At 59.1% G+C, this 13,377-nt stretch overlaps 1 protein-coding gene across 1 annotated transcript; it reads left to right on the top strand.

Moving 5' to 3' along the window:
- The first annotated feature begins 5,120 nt into the window (after positions 1 to 5,120).
- Positions 5,121 to 11,678, top strand: OCSTAMP (osteoclast stimulatory transmembrane protein). Its single transcript, XM_062202573.1, is given in 6 exon segments — positions 5,121 to 5,164; positions 6,257 to 7,259; positions 11,097 to 11,451; positions 11,454 to 11,546; positions 11,580 to 11,604; positions 11,606 to 11,678. Coding segments are annotated over 6 exon segments (1,593 nt in total).
- The last annotated feature ends 1,699 nt before the right edge of the window (positions 11,679 to 13,377 follow it).

Genomic DNA, 13,377 nt, shown 5'->3' with positions numbered 1-13,377 from the left:
GAGAGGCAGACAGCAGCTTGCCGTGGGCCCCTGCCCAGCGTCCTGTCTCGTCAGCACGCTTGCCCTCCCCTGGCGTGTAGACTATGAACTAATATGTATCGCTCAGATTTCACATGCGAATCCACAAGTCTGCTGCTCTTGGAGCAGGAGGTGCCGGAGGATCAAGCAATAGAAGAGCTGCTTGGCCGTGTGGCAGTAACAGCTTGGAGCTGAATAGGCGGGGGGAGGGGCCTAATTAGTTGGAGCACGGATTCTGTCACTTGCCGCAGTCCCCACCGCTCCTCAATGTCTCACACCGGCGCTGTCTGTCCGCTTCGTTCCTCTCTGGCCTGTGAGTGCATCAGAGAGGTCCATTTCCCCGGGAGTGGCCGTCAGAGCTAACGGCCTGGGGCAGCACGGAGCCACGGAACTCTCTGTGATCCTGGGAGTGGTCTACACCTGCCCTGGACCATGCAGCCGCCCCTAGCTCTGTGTGGCTTTGGAACACTCATGGTGCGGCTGGTCCGAATTGAGATGAGCCGTAAGCATAAAATGCACACTGAATTTAAAACACATGGTTGGAGAAATGAATGTAAAATAATTTTTATATCGTTCACGTGGATACATACGGCTGACAACATATTGTGTTAACCTTAGTCTCAGTGTTTATGTGGTTCTTAGAAATGTTTCAACTACGGAGCTCACATGGGAGGTTCACGCCCTGCTTCCAGCGGAGAGCGCGGGCAGCCGCCTCCAGCCGGCAGCAGTGTGCGATGCCCGGGCAGCGGCAACGTCCACAGAGGGGCCGGCACTGGCCGCAGCAGTTAAGGCACCGGCTGGGACTCCTGCATCCCACATCCAGGCGGCCGCGCGTGCTGGTTCCTGTGCTTCTGACCCAGCTGCCTGTCAGTGCACACCCAAGGAAGCCGCGGGCGAAGCCTTAAGTCCCGGGGCCCCTGCCACCCACGTGGGAGACCCAGATGGAGCTCCTGGCTCCTGACTTTGGCCTGGCCCAGCCCTGGTTGCTGTGGGCATCTGGGGAGAGGAGCAGAGGATGGAACATCTGTGTGTGGGGGGGTGGGGGTGGGTGTGTGCGCGCATGCGTGTCTGCCTTTCAAATAAAATGAAAACAAATGACAACAGCCCCACAAAGCAGGCGGTGACACTCATTTCCTGTGGGCCCCTGGCTGCTCGCAGACCCAGCTGGGCAGGAGGTCTGGGGGCTGCGGCTTCCTCTTCCCTCTGTCTCATGGCTCTGAGTCCTTTACCCAGAAATCCCCTTCGGCCAGGCTGCCCGTCTCTGATGATTCACAAGGCGGAATCCGGATGTAGAAGTAGAAGGTGCCCCAAGTCCTTGGGCCCCTGCACCCGCGTGGGAGACCAGGAAGAAGTTCCGGGCTCCTGGCTTTGGATCAGCACAGCTCCAGCTGTTGTGGCCATCTGGGGAGTGAACCAGTGGATGGAAGACCTCTCTCTCTCTCTCTCTCTGCCTCTCATTCTCTCTCTGCGTAATTCTTTCAAATAAATAAATAAATCTTTAAAAACCTGCATGTTTAAAGCCAGTACTTCATTTTTAAAATTTATTCAAGACAGAGACAGACAAAAAGAGAGAGAGAGAAAGAAATCCCCAAAATGCCGGCAGAGTTCGGGGCTGGACTGGGCTGAAGCCAGGTCTCGCACGTGGGCGTCAATGACCCCAGCCCTTGAGCCGTCACCTGCTGTCCCCCGGGGTTCACACTGACGAGAGGTTGGAGTTGGGAGCCGGATCCGAGGTCCGCGACGTGGGACAGGCATCCTCATTGCTAAGCTACAGACTCATGCTCAGGCTGGCATTTTTTTATAAGCGAAAGACAACTGGGGTCTTAACAGACCACAAAGCAGGAAGGCCACCCATCTGCCACCTCTGTAGGAGGCCTCGGGGCTGCAGGGAGTGGCACAGCCGTTCCCCAGAGCTGCGGTGGCCCTGGCTGGAGGCAACAGGTCCAGTGCTAGCTTTGCCACCTGCCGTGCTGGGTGACCTTAGGTGAGACACTGTCCCTCTCTGAACGTGTGCATCCTGCGCCGTAAGAAGACAAGGTCTGCAGAGGGTCAGAGTGTCCTGCCAGCAGCAGATGGATGCCCGGGCCCTGCGCGCCCTCCCAGCCTGGGCGGGTGCAGGGGCCCAAGCACTTGGGGCACCTTCTACTGCTTTCCCAGGCCATAGCAGAGAGCTGGATCAGAAGAGGAGCAGCCAGGACTTGAACTGGCGTCCATGTGGGATGCCAGCACTGCAGGTGGCGGCATTCCCCACTATGCCACAGCACGGGCCCCAACATGTGGGTATTTCACACTGAAAGGGAGATGGCTGCCATCTTTGGAAAATCTGGGACCTCTGGGCCGGAGCTGAGGGGCAGCTGCCCTGGGCACAGGGGTTTGCATTCAGCAGCTCGCGGAGGCGTCCACCCGGCCCCGCAGGCAGGTGAGTTTGCCATTTGTGGTTTGCGCCGTGGTCCTAGTTCCGCGTTCCGCCAAGACAAGCAGCTGTGGCTGGTTAGCGGCTGGCTGGCGGCTGGTGTGGCCGGAGGGCTGGGAAGGGTGTTAGACCCCCTGAGGCCTCTGCTATAGGTGCTCCCTCGTCGGGTCCTTGTGCAACCAGCAGTATGTCACTTCCTCTATCCGGGCCTGAGCAGTGTGTCCTTATGAGGCAAGATGCCAGGGAGTCTGGAGTTCACCTCGCTGCGCGGCTCTCTGGTCCCTATCTCAGAGTGGGGAAACCGAGGGGCCAAGGGAAAGCTCCCGGAGTCAGGGGGAGGCACGCGGGCAGTGACGGGGTACCGAGGCGCTGGGGGTCAAGGAGCTGCTGTCCAGGCAGGAACCCCTCAGAACAGCCTGGGAGGCCCTGCAGGGCAGTGGCCCAGCAGGGGGCGCACACGGGATGGGTGCGGCAGCACAGAACCCTGAGGTCTGTGAATTACCTGGCTCTGAGCAGGGGAGCCCAGGAGCCACCTGGTGTCCCCTGGGGCAGCCTGCTGGGCATGAACCCTGGTTATGCCACTCGCCAGGCCAGTGGCGGGGTCAGGTGACTTCCCTCTGTGGTTCTCAGTTCTCTGGGCTGCAGAGGGAGTGGGGGAGGGGAGGGCTCCATGATGCCGACGCCAACTGTCAGAGTGCACCTGATATGCTGGTAGTGAGCGCACAGTAAGAGCTCCCTGCCATCGCCGGGGGCCCGTTTGCAAGCTGTGACTGCAATCGGACGTGAAAGGCACACGGTGGGGGGGGGAGGGGTCTGTTAGCAGAGATAAGTGGTGTAGGGCTGCTTGTTTTTGTGCAAGAGAGAATTCAAGCAGATGGACAGCAGTGAGCAAGGTAGCAGGGTTGAAAGGGGCTGGGCACCTCTCCAGATGGAAACTGAGAGGGGAGGAGAGAGAGAGAGTTAGTTTCTGGTCACTCAGTGCGAGGCAGGCAAGGTCACGTGGCTTAGTGGAGCGAATGCACCTGTTGGCCAGACGGGTGGCGCAGGAAGGGGCTGGAGGAAGCTGGGACTCGGAGCAGCCAGACCATGGGGCCCCGCAGCGCCTCCCCAGCACTCAACAGGACCGAATGCCGGCCCTTGGAGCAAATGTTTGCCGAGGGGCTTTGCACAGAAGCTACTTGAAAAGGGCTCCTTTGAGCCGATGTGCAGCCACGGCCTTTGCTCCTTGGAGACAACGTGGCCAGGATGTGCAAACGCCCCCGGACCGCGAGACGGCAGCGGCTTGCTTGCTCTCTGCCAGCACCTGCGCTTGCTCCGAGTCTTCTTCTCACTTAAATAAAACTCCGCTTCTGCTCTCCCCGCTGTGTCCGGTCTCGTAAGTAAATCTTCACTGACGCCAGGACACGAACCCGGCCTCATCGCCCCAGTGTTCCGCGACAGTGCTGAGCGCACCGTGGCCCTAAGGGAACGGAGTCCAGTTCTCCCCGCCTGGTCCTCCTCCCCCACCCCTCCTCCTGGACAGGGGGCTTGCTGGCTGTGGACTTCCTCCCCAGGTTGCATTAGCCAGTGTCCGCAGACAAAAGCTGGCCAGAGGATTCCCCCGGGTGCCTTGCTTGGGGGTGGGGGTGGGGGATGGGACCAGCTGTAAGGGCTCTGGGCTTCATAGCGCGAGATCCTGGGCTCCCTCCAAGGTGCGCTCGTGTGAGATCCTGGGCTCCCTCCAAGGTGCGCTCGGGGCTGCTAGGAGCCGCTCCATTCCTTCCTACAGGCGCTTTGTTTTCCTTTCTTTCAGCCTTTGTTTAAGAGGAAGAAACACTGACAGCTGAGGTGACCTGGCCAAGGGCACCCAGCTCAGGTGGAGCAGGGCTGTCATCTGAAGCCAGGTTACACGAGGAGCTAGAGAGAGGGGCCGGAGCCACTGTTCCCACACCCTAAGCGAGGGGGCAGGCTCCCCTGGGGCACAGAACTTGGGGGCTCATGGGGGCCGGCGCTGTGGTGCAGTGGGTTAACACCTTGGCCTGAAGTGCTGGCATCCCATATAGAGCCGGTTCTAGTCCCGGCTATTCCTCTTCCAATCCAGCTCTCTGCTGTGGCCTGGGAAAGCAGTGGAAGATGGCCCAAGTCTTTGGGCCCCTGCAACCATGTGGGAGACCCAGAAGAAGCTCCTGGCTCCTGACTTCGGATTGGTGCAGCTCCAGCTATTGTGGCCATCTGGGGAGTGGACCATTGGATGGAAGACCTCTCTCTCTCTCTCTCTCTCTCTCTCTCTGCCTCTCCTCTCTCTGTGTAACTCTGCTTTTCAAATAAAATAAATAAATCTTTTTAAAAAAAAAAAAGAACTTGGGGGTTCTGGCTAATGAGCTAACGGCTCCTCTGAGCCTCAGTTTCCTGCTCTGTAAAATGGGTGAAGTCTCCCTTCCAGTTATCAGAATTAGAAAGGTTGCTGGGAAGGAGCTCTTTCCTCCCACACCTTCCTCCGCCCCTGCCTGGGGGAGAGGATGAGGCAGCTCGCCCCACCCTCCGGGAGGAGGCCCCTGGCAGGGCGGAACAGGCAGCCCGGAGGGCTTCATTAAAGGGTGGAAAAGCAGAAGCAACAGGGTTCCCCACGTCCCAGCCGTCCCCCCACTTCCTCTCCATCTGCCGCGGCTGCCAGGAACCACCTGCCTGGAGCCACTGCCACCCAGCGGCCATGAGGAGCCTCCGGGGAGCTGCTGAGCACCTCGTCCAAATCGGGTAGGTCTGGGGACTCCACACCGAGGGCCACAGGCTAGAAAGTGGGGGGGGGGGGTCAGTGAGTTGTGATGGCTGAGACCAGATCTCAAGTTGTGCCACCGCCTGGCTGTGTGACCTTGGGTAAATCCTCATCTCCCTGAGCCTCAGTTTCCCCATCTGTGAAATGGGAATAACAGTGATGTCATGGAGTCTCCTTGAGACTTGAATGAGAAGACCCTGGCCCAAGGCGTGGCGTGAGCTCAGCTGGCTGGCTGTGATTAGCGATACCCAGCCAGAGCCTGCCTCCTGACATGACGGGGACTGGCTTAGCGCTGTTCCACTAACTGAACTGGCATCCCAGCTTGTGAGTTCCAACGTGAGGGCCTCCTCTCCCACTTCCGCTCAGCCCTGCCGTGACCACAGAGCTCGCCCTCAGGAAGTGGCACCTGGTGCTCACGCATAAACCCCCACGGTCGTCTCTGACTTCCACAGGCCACCCACCCGCGAGTCTTGATGGCCTGGCCAGCCAGATGTCCCCACCGCCCTCCCTCCTCCCCCTGCCCCCTGCCAGCGCTCCTCGGGGCAGCTCTGCGGAGGCAGGGGTGGCTGTGTGTGGCGGGCATTCCTGCCCCGCCAAGGGCTGGCGCATAGCAGCTGCTTGACACGGGTTTGATGGACAACTGAGCATCAAGATGAGAGAATTCCTCGGGGACCAACTGGTCTACCCTAGAATCAGCGCGGAGGCCTGCCACCCGCAGGAGACAGGGATACCCTGAATCACGCAGGGAGCCCAAGACAGTGAATGCAAACACAGCACGCCCATCTGTGTGTCTCGCTCTGTGATTCTCCCGTGCTGCGGTGTGGGGCCAGGCCTTCGTCCACACGTGCTCAGGAACTGCAGGGAAACTGGGCTCCTCCCTAACATCCCCAGTTGGAACCACCCTGGGGAGGGCTCTGTCTGATTGGCTCAGCTTGTGTCACATGGGTGTAGAGCGGATGACCCTGATTGGTCCTCCCAGGAAACGTGCCTGCCCCTTGGCTGGAAGGGTGGAGCCTGCGGGTAGGCTACCCACCTCTCCTGATGGAGGCTCTCCCTGGTTTCCTTGTGTGCAGGTGGAGGTTCTGGCACTTGGGGGTCCACAAGGTCCTCTCCCCGCTGCCGGCCGCCTGGGGTGCGTTCTCCCAGCCTATCCCAACCAGCGGTGGCCAGCTGCTGACCCAGCTCCTCCTGTGTGGCTCCCTAGCTGTGGCTGTCGCCGGTCTGGCCCATCACTGGCTGGTGACCTCGCTGCTCTACCCTCTGGGACCCTCGGCCGTGGTGGCCACCGTGTGTGGCCTCCTGGTCTTCCTGGGCCTGGGCCTGGTGCCCCCACTTCGCTGCCTATTTGCACTCAGCGTGCCCACCCTGGGCACAGGCCAGGGCCGCCGGCTCCTCCTGTCCTACAGCACAGCCACCTTAGCCGTTGCTGTGGTGCCAAACGTCTTGGCCAATGTGGGCGCAGCAGGGCAGGTGCTAAGATGCGTCACCGAGGGCTCCCTGGAGAGTCTGCTCAATGTCACTCACCAGCTGCATGCGGCGTCCAAGGCCCTGGGTTCTGCAGCCGCCGTGGCCAACCGGGGCCTGACCGTGGAGGCGCAGGGCAATGGCTCTGCCTTCCGGCTTCACATGCTCAGGGCGACTCAGCAGCTCCTGGACGACTTCGCTGGCCTGGAGTCCCTGGCCCGGGCAGTGATGCTGGGGACCCAGCGGGTGGTCACCGCGCTGTTCGCGCTGGGTCTTCTGCTGGATTCAGCCTGGTACCTCCGTCACTACCTGACGGACCTGCAGTTCGACAACATCTATGCCACCCGCCAGCTGACCGAGCGGCTGGCGCAGGCTGGGGCCACGCACCTGCTGACCCCTCCCCCGAGCTGGCTGCTCCAGACAGGCCGGCCGAAGTTGTCCAGGGAGGAGCTACTGCACTGCGCCCTGAAGCTGGGGCTACTCGCCCTGCTCCTGGTGGCTACGGCCGTGACGGTGGCCACAGACCATGTGACCTTCCTCCTGGCACAGATGGCCGTGGACTGGGCCCAGAATTTGTCCACGGTGCCCATCACGCTGAGTGTCAAGTATGACGTAAGTGCCGTGATGGGAAGCTGGGGGTGGGGTCAGCTCTTGGAGGAAGGGGGTGGGGTTTGCCGAATCCTTGACTTCAACGGCAGCTTGCTGGCCCCCAGGTGGAGCTGTGGGCCCCTGGGGCATGGATTAGAACAGCCCAGTGCCTGTGCTCCCCAGGTGCAGTGCGGATGCTTCAAGGTCACTGTGTCCCACCTTCGTTTTCCTCCTTCGTGCAAGTCAGATCAGTTCTCCCTATGAGGCTATGATGAGTCTCCACAGGTACCCAGCAACCTCCCCGGGGAGCACAGGTGTTTCATAGATAGCTATTCCTCACGGCGCGTATCTGTGCGTGTCGGACTGCAGGAGGCCCAGGCGTGGGCTCCATCATGACTCAGCTCACTGCAGCCCCCAGCGCAAGTCCAGCTGGCTTCCTGGTTTTGCAAATAAAGCTTTATTGGAACGCAGCACCACCATTTATGTATTGCCCCTGGCAGCTCTAGCAACAGGGACTGTGCAGCCCCCAAACCCTAACATCTTCCCATTCTAATGATAACACACAACACATCTTCCATCTTCCCGCTGGTCGGTCAATAGAGTGTGGCTTTGGCCACACCTCTTTTCTTTGTTTATTTTAATAGATCCCACCCAAAAGCCATAAAGTATACCCAAGTTTAATACCTTAGGTAACAGTATTAATAACATGTTTATTAAGTACTTTTTTAAATTTTTTTTTTTTAATTTTTTTTGACAGGCAGAGTGGACAGTGAGAGAGAGAAAGGTCTTCCTTTACCGTTGGTTCACCTCCCAAATGGCTGCTGTGGCCGGCGCACCGCGCCAATCCGAAGCCAGGAGCCAGGTGCCTCTCCTGGTCTCCCATGCAGATGCAGGGCCCAAGCACTTGGGCCGTCCTCCACTGCCTTCCCGGGCCATAGCAGAGAGCTGGACAGGAAGAGGAGCGACCGGGACAGAATCCGGTGCTCCAACCGGACTAGAACCCGGGGTGCCAGCACCGCAGGCGGAGGATTAGCCTAGTGAGCCGCAGTGCCGGCCTATTAAGTACTTATTAAATACTAGGAAAGCAGTCTTCAAACCACATGAATTCAATTTACTCAGTGGAGAGTATCATGGCCATATATATATATATATATATATATAGAGAGAGAGAGAGAGAGAGAGAGAGAGAGAATATCATCATCAGCCGGGGATGAGGGTACGTGTTGGTTTGTGAATTTTTTTCTTCAGCCACACCCAGTGTGAGCTTGGAAGGTGCTGTGGGGTGGGCTCCTCACTGCAGGAACCAGCGGGTGGGCGTGGCAGGCAGTGCTCTGCAGGTGCGCGCCACCTCTCTGGGGCAGGCTGAAGCCAGGAGCCTAGAACTCCAACCAGGTCTCCCACGTGGGTGCAGGAGCCCAAGCACTTGGGCCATCTTCCACTGCCTTCCCAGACACATCAGCAGGAAGCTGGATTGGAAGAGGAGCAGCAGGGACTCGAACCGGTGCTCCTATGGTTTGCCGGAGTCCTAGGTGGTGGCTTTACCAGTGCCCCACACGCCAGCCCGTTTCCAGCATTTTCTCCCGAGCTGCGGGCACCCACTCGGCTGGCGTTCTGATCCTACAGGGAAGCACCCGCAGGCCACTCCTTGGTGCCTTGCCCTTGGCTCATCTTTGGTGAGAGCTTTGGGGATTTCTCCCACTTCAGCTGACCCATTCGGGCTATGGCAGGCCACCCGTGGGCACGCGGGTCAGGGACCACACAACCCAGCTCTGTCCTGCACGAGCCCCCTGGTGTAGCTTCCTGTTTCTAAGGAAATAGGCAAAAGCGGTCACCGCTCAAAAGTGCATGTCACGCCCCAGAACGTGGGCACCCAGACCCACAGCCGCGCACCTCCCTTCTGTAAAATGGCACAGGATTGTCACGTAGCCCCTGCACGTCCCCCTGTATACCTGAGATCATCTATAGGTCACTTACAAAACTGAATGCCATGGACATGGCGTGGGAGTCGGCGCTAGACTGTTCCGTGTAGGGAATAACGCCAGGAAAACATCACGTCCATGTTCAGGACAGACAGCAGTTTCACAGTCTGACGCCACAGCTCACACCGATCTCACTTTTCCCCAGGTATTTTCCATGCACATGGAACCCATGGGTAGGGAGGGCCGAGTGTCGCAGCTCCGCTCACAGCACAATCCCCTGCCCTTGATTTCCATGGCCACTACAGCCATCCACTTCTTTTAAGATTTATATCACTATTTATTTGAAAGACAGCACAATTCAGAGAGGAGAGACAGAGAGACAGAGATCCTCCATCTGCTGGTTCACCACCCACCCCAAATAACCACAACAGCCAGGGCTGGGCCAGGGTGAAGCCAGGAGCTTCCTCCAGGTCTCCCACATGGATGCAGGGGCCCAAGCACTTGGGCCACCTTCCAATGCTATGGCATTAGCAGGGAGCTGGATCGGAAGCAGAGCAGCCAGGATTCGAACCAGCACTCTGATACGGGATGCCAGCATCGCAGGTAGCAGTTTAACCCACTGCGCCACAACGCCGGACCCAGCGTTCGCTTCTAAAGCAGAACCTTTGGAAGACATTTGACAATAGCACTGGAATTGCACTCATGCACTGACAATGCTCCCCGATCGAAGTGGCGGCACGCACAGTCAGGCCACGATGACGCCCGCCTCTAGAAAGCCGACACCGGCCGTGCTGCCTCGGAGACGCACCCTGACTTCAGGGAAGTTACGCTGTGTAGAGAGGCAGGAAATCACACAGCTCACTTCACTCCCGCCATGATCCTTGCAGGAAGGAATTATTTTTTAAAAAGATTTTACTTATTTGAGAAAGAGAGGGAGAGGGGGAAACAGAGAAAGGGGTCTTCCATCCACTGGTTCCCTCTCCAAAAGGCCATCACAGCCAGAGCTGGGCCAATCCGAAGCCAGGAGCCAGAAGCTTCTTCAGGGTCTCCACACGGATGCAGGGGCCCAAGGATGTGGCCATCTTCTACTGCTTTCCCAGGCCTTGGCACATGGCTGGATCGGAAGAGGAGCAGCCGGGACTCGAACCAGTGCCCACTTGGGATGCTGGCGCTGCAGGCGGAGGCAAAGCCTACTGCACCACAGTGTGGGCCCCAGGGCAGGAATTATTATCAGCTCTGTTTTAGGGAAGCTGCCTCGATCCATCCAGCCTGTGGGGGCAGAACTAGGGCTGCATAGTGACTCTGTGGGTCCCAGGCGTGTGTGACTTTCGGGGTCTTTCCTCTATGAACAATATGAATGACGGCATGCTAGCGCACAGGAATATATTAGTACAGAATAGGGAAGCATGTTCTTCCACGTAAAAGCTCATTTTTCCCCTCTCTGGTTTTAAGCAAAATTTAAAATTTCTTGTGGGTCCCCAGGGCCCCATGTGAGGTCAGGCCAGGGCAGAACCAAGACGCACCCCAGCAGTCTGGCGCCAGAGTCCCCGTGGTTAACCCGTGACCTCCCTGGCTGGGACACACCGGGACTACGGAGCCTGGGACTCACCTGGCTGGGTCAGCCTCGTCTAAGGCAGGGTGAGGCTGTGGGCTCGGCCCCATAGCACTGTGCATATCTGAGGCACTAGGGACCTACCCAAGATATTCACTAAGGGCTCAGCCCCCCCCCCCCACACACACACACCCAGCAGTAGGGACAGTAAGGACATTCGCTCCGGGTTCACGGGGTCCTCCCCAAATCCCCAGAAGCAGGGGCTGTTTCTGCGCCCATTCCTCAGATGCTAACAGGGAAAGTCAGACTTGGTCCGCCTGCGGGGGAGCTGGCGTCCAGGGGGTGGCCCGAGCGGCCGTCTGCTGACCTGGCCTTTGCTCCCTTTTGAAGGTCGCGTACAGCGTCCTGGACTTCGTCCCCTTCCTCTTCAACCAGCCGGCGCCGGAGAGCCCCTGGGTGTCCACCGACCGCACCTTCCGCTGGGAGCTGAGCCTCACCTCGCGCACCTGCCGCCTGCTGCCCGCGCAGCGCCCCCGCGTGGCCGGCGCGCTGGCGGCAGGGGCGCTGCAGCTGCTGGCCGGCTGCACGGTGCTGCTGGACGCCTACGCGCGGCGCCTGCGACACGCCACCGCCGCCGCCTTTTTCGCCGCGCAGGAGGCCAGGAGGGCCCAGCACCTCCACGCCCGCCTGCAGCGCACGTACGACGGGCGCCGAGGCCGGCAGCTGCGCCCGCAAGCTCCCTCTTGCCCCCGACGGCCCAGCGCACCTGCAAGCCCCGGCGGTGGGTAGACGCGCTCCAGCTGCACGCCTCCAGGAAGCACGGGCGATGGGGTTGCCGAGGCTGAGGGCAGGAAAAGCTGTGGGGCCACCCAGACCTGAGCTGCCGCCTTGGCCCTTCTGCCTGCCTGTGTGACCTTGGGTAGCAGCCGTCACCTCTCGGGGCCTCAGGCTGTGCCTGTGCGTGTGGGATGACTAATCAGAATCAGTGTGAGCCGCTTCCCACGGGGGAAGGTGGCCAGCGTGGGACGAGAGACGGGCGGGAAAGCCCGGGAGAGCGGAGGAGGCAGGCAGGTGCACAAACAGCTCCGCCTCCAGCGGGGCGTCTTCCCGCCCGCCGCCTTACCCGCTGGCTGAAGGCTTCCCAGCACGGATTTCTCCAAAAGCTCCTGGAATTTATTTATATGCCCTTGAATCCGCCGGACTTGCTTGTCGTCGTCTAAAAGTTTGATTTTTATCAACACACGTATTTATTAAATCCGAAACTGGATTATATTGCTCCTCAACTTCAGGCTCCTCGGGGTTTCCCATCTGGGACAGCCAGAGTTGGCAGATGAAAAGCCAGGACGCCCAGTTCCATTCGGATTTCGGATCAGTGATGGGCACTGGCTTAGCGTAGCTGTGACTTGACCCAGGGTAGCCACGTGTAACCCTTATTTATTCATTGTCAATTTTCATTTTATTTGAGAGAGCGAGAGAGATCTTTCATCCACTGGTCCACTCCCCCAAATTCCCACAGCAGCCCGGGCTGAGCCAGGTCAGATCTAGGAGCCCAGAACTCCATCCTGGTCCCAGGTGGGTGGGCTGGGACCCAAGTCCTTGAGCCGTCACTGCCGCCTCCCAGGGTGCACAGTAGCAGGAAGCCGGGCTGGAAGTGGAGGAGCCAGGACTCCAGCCAGGCCCTCAGATCTGGGACGTGGGCATCCTGAGCGGTGTCGACGTCTTGGAAATGAGGCTCCTGTCGGGCTTGCCAACAGAAAGAGCAGCAGCGGAAGTCAAGCCTCTGCTTCCTTCCAGATCTCACGCACACAGGGACAGCGGGCTGGCGGGAAAGCAGTCGCGCTGAACTCTCCTGCTGCCGCTGGAGTCTGCATCCAAACAGACCGCAGCCTTTCCAGCCATCACGCACAGGATGGGCAAGCGCACACACCTGAAATAAGGATTTCATTGACCTCCCTTGGTCTTAACACGTGTGATGCATGGTGATTTTTTTTTTTTTACAGATTTATTTATTTATTTGAAAGAGCTACACAGAGAGAGAAGGAGAGAGAAAGAGGGGTCCTCCAGTTGGTTCACTCCCCAACTGGCTGCAACGGCCAGAGCTGGGCCTACCCAAAGCCAAGGGCCAGGAGCTTCTTCCAGGTCTCCCATGTGGGTACAGAGGCCCAAGGACTTGAGCCATCTTCTACTGCTTTACCAGGCCATAGCAGAGAGCTGGATCAGAAGTGGAGCAGCCGGGACTCAAACCGGTGTCCATATGGGATGCCCGCACTGCAGGCGGCGGCTCTACTCGCTATGCCACAGCACCAGCCTGACACCGTGATGTTTTCTATCCGATCCAGTCCTGCCCTTTTCTACCGTTTCCCCTTTAAGCACCTATGCAGGATCGTATTCTCTCCTGTTTCCTTAAAGAAGCTGCTGGTAGGGCCTCACTCACTTGAAAGCCCCGGGGAGCAAGAGGGTGGAATGTGGGTCCCACACGCCCTCGGGGTGGATCCCTCTGCAAGGACACAGCGTGCTGGTAGCCCTCTGACTGCAGGGAGGGATGCACGGATTTGCTCGGACGCAACCTCTTCACTGGCGCCCATGTCTGGAGGGGCTTGGGCGTTCGTGGAGATGGGGAGAGGCAGGCGTGGCCACCCCTTCCTCCCTGCCCCCCCACTTCCCGGGTATT

The sequence above is a fragment of the Lepus europaeus genome, chromosome 10 (genome assembly GCF_033115175.1).
Source record: "Lepus europaeus isolate LE1 chromosome 10, mLepTim1.pri, whole genome shotgun sequence".
Taxonomy (NCBI): Eukaryota; Metazoa; Chordata; class Mammalia; order Lagomorpha; family Leporidae; genus Lepus; species Lepus europaeus.
Note: the sequence above shows the minus strand (reverse complement) of the source record. Positions and strands in the feature narration are given on the sequence as shown.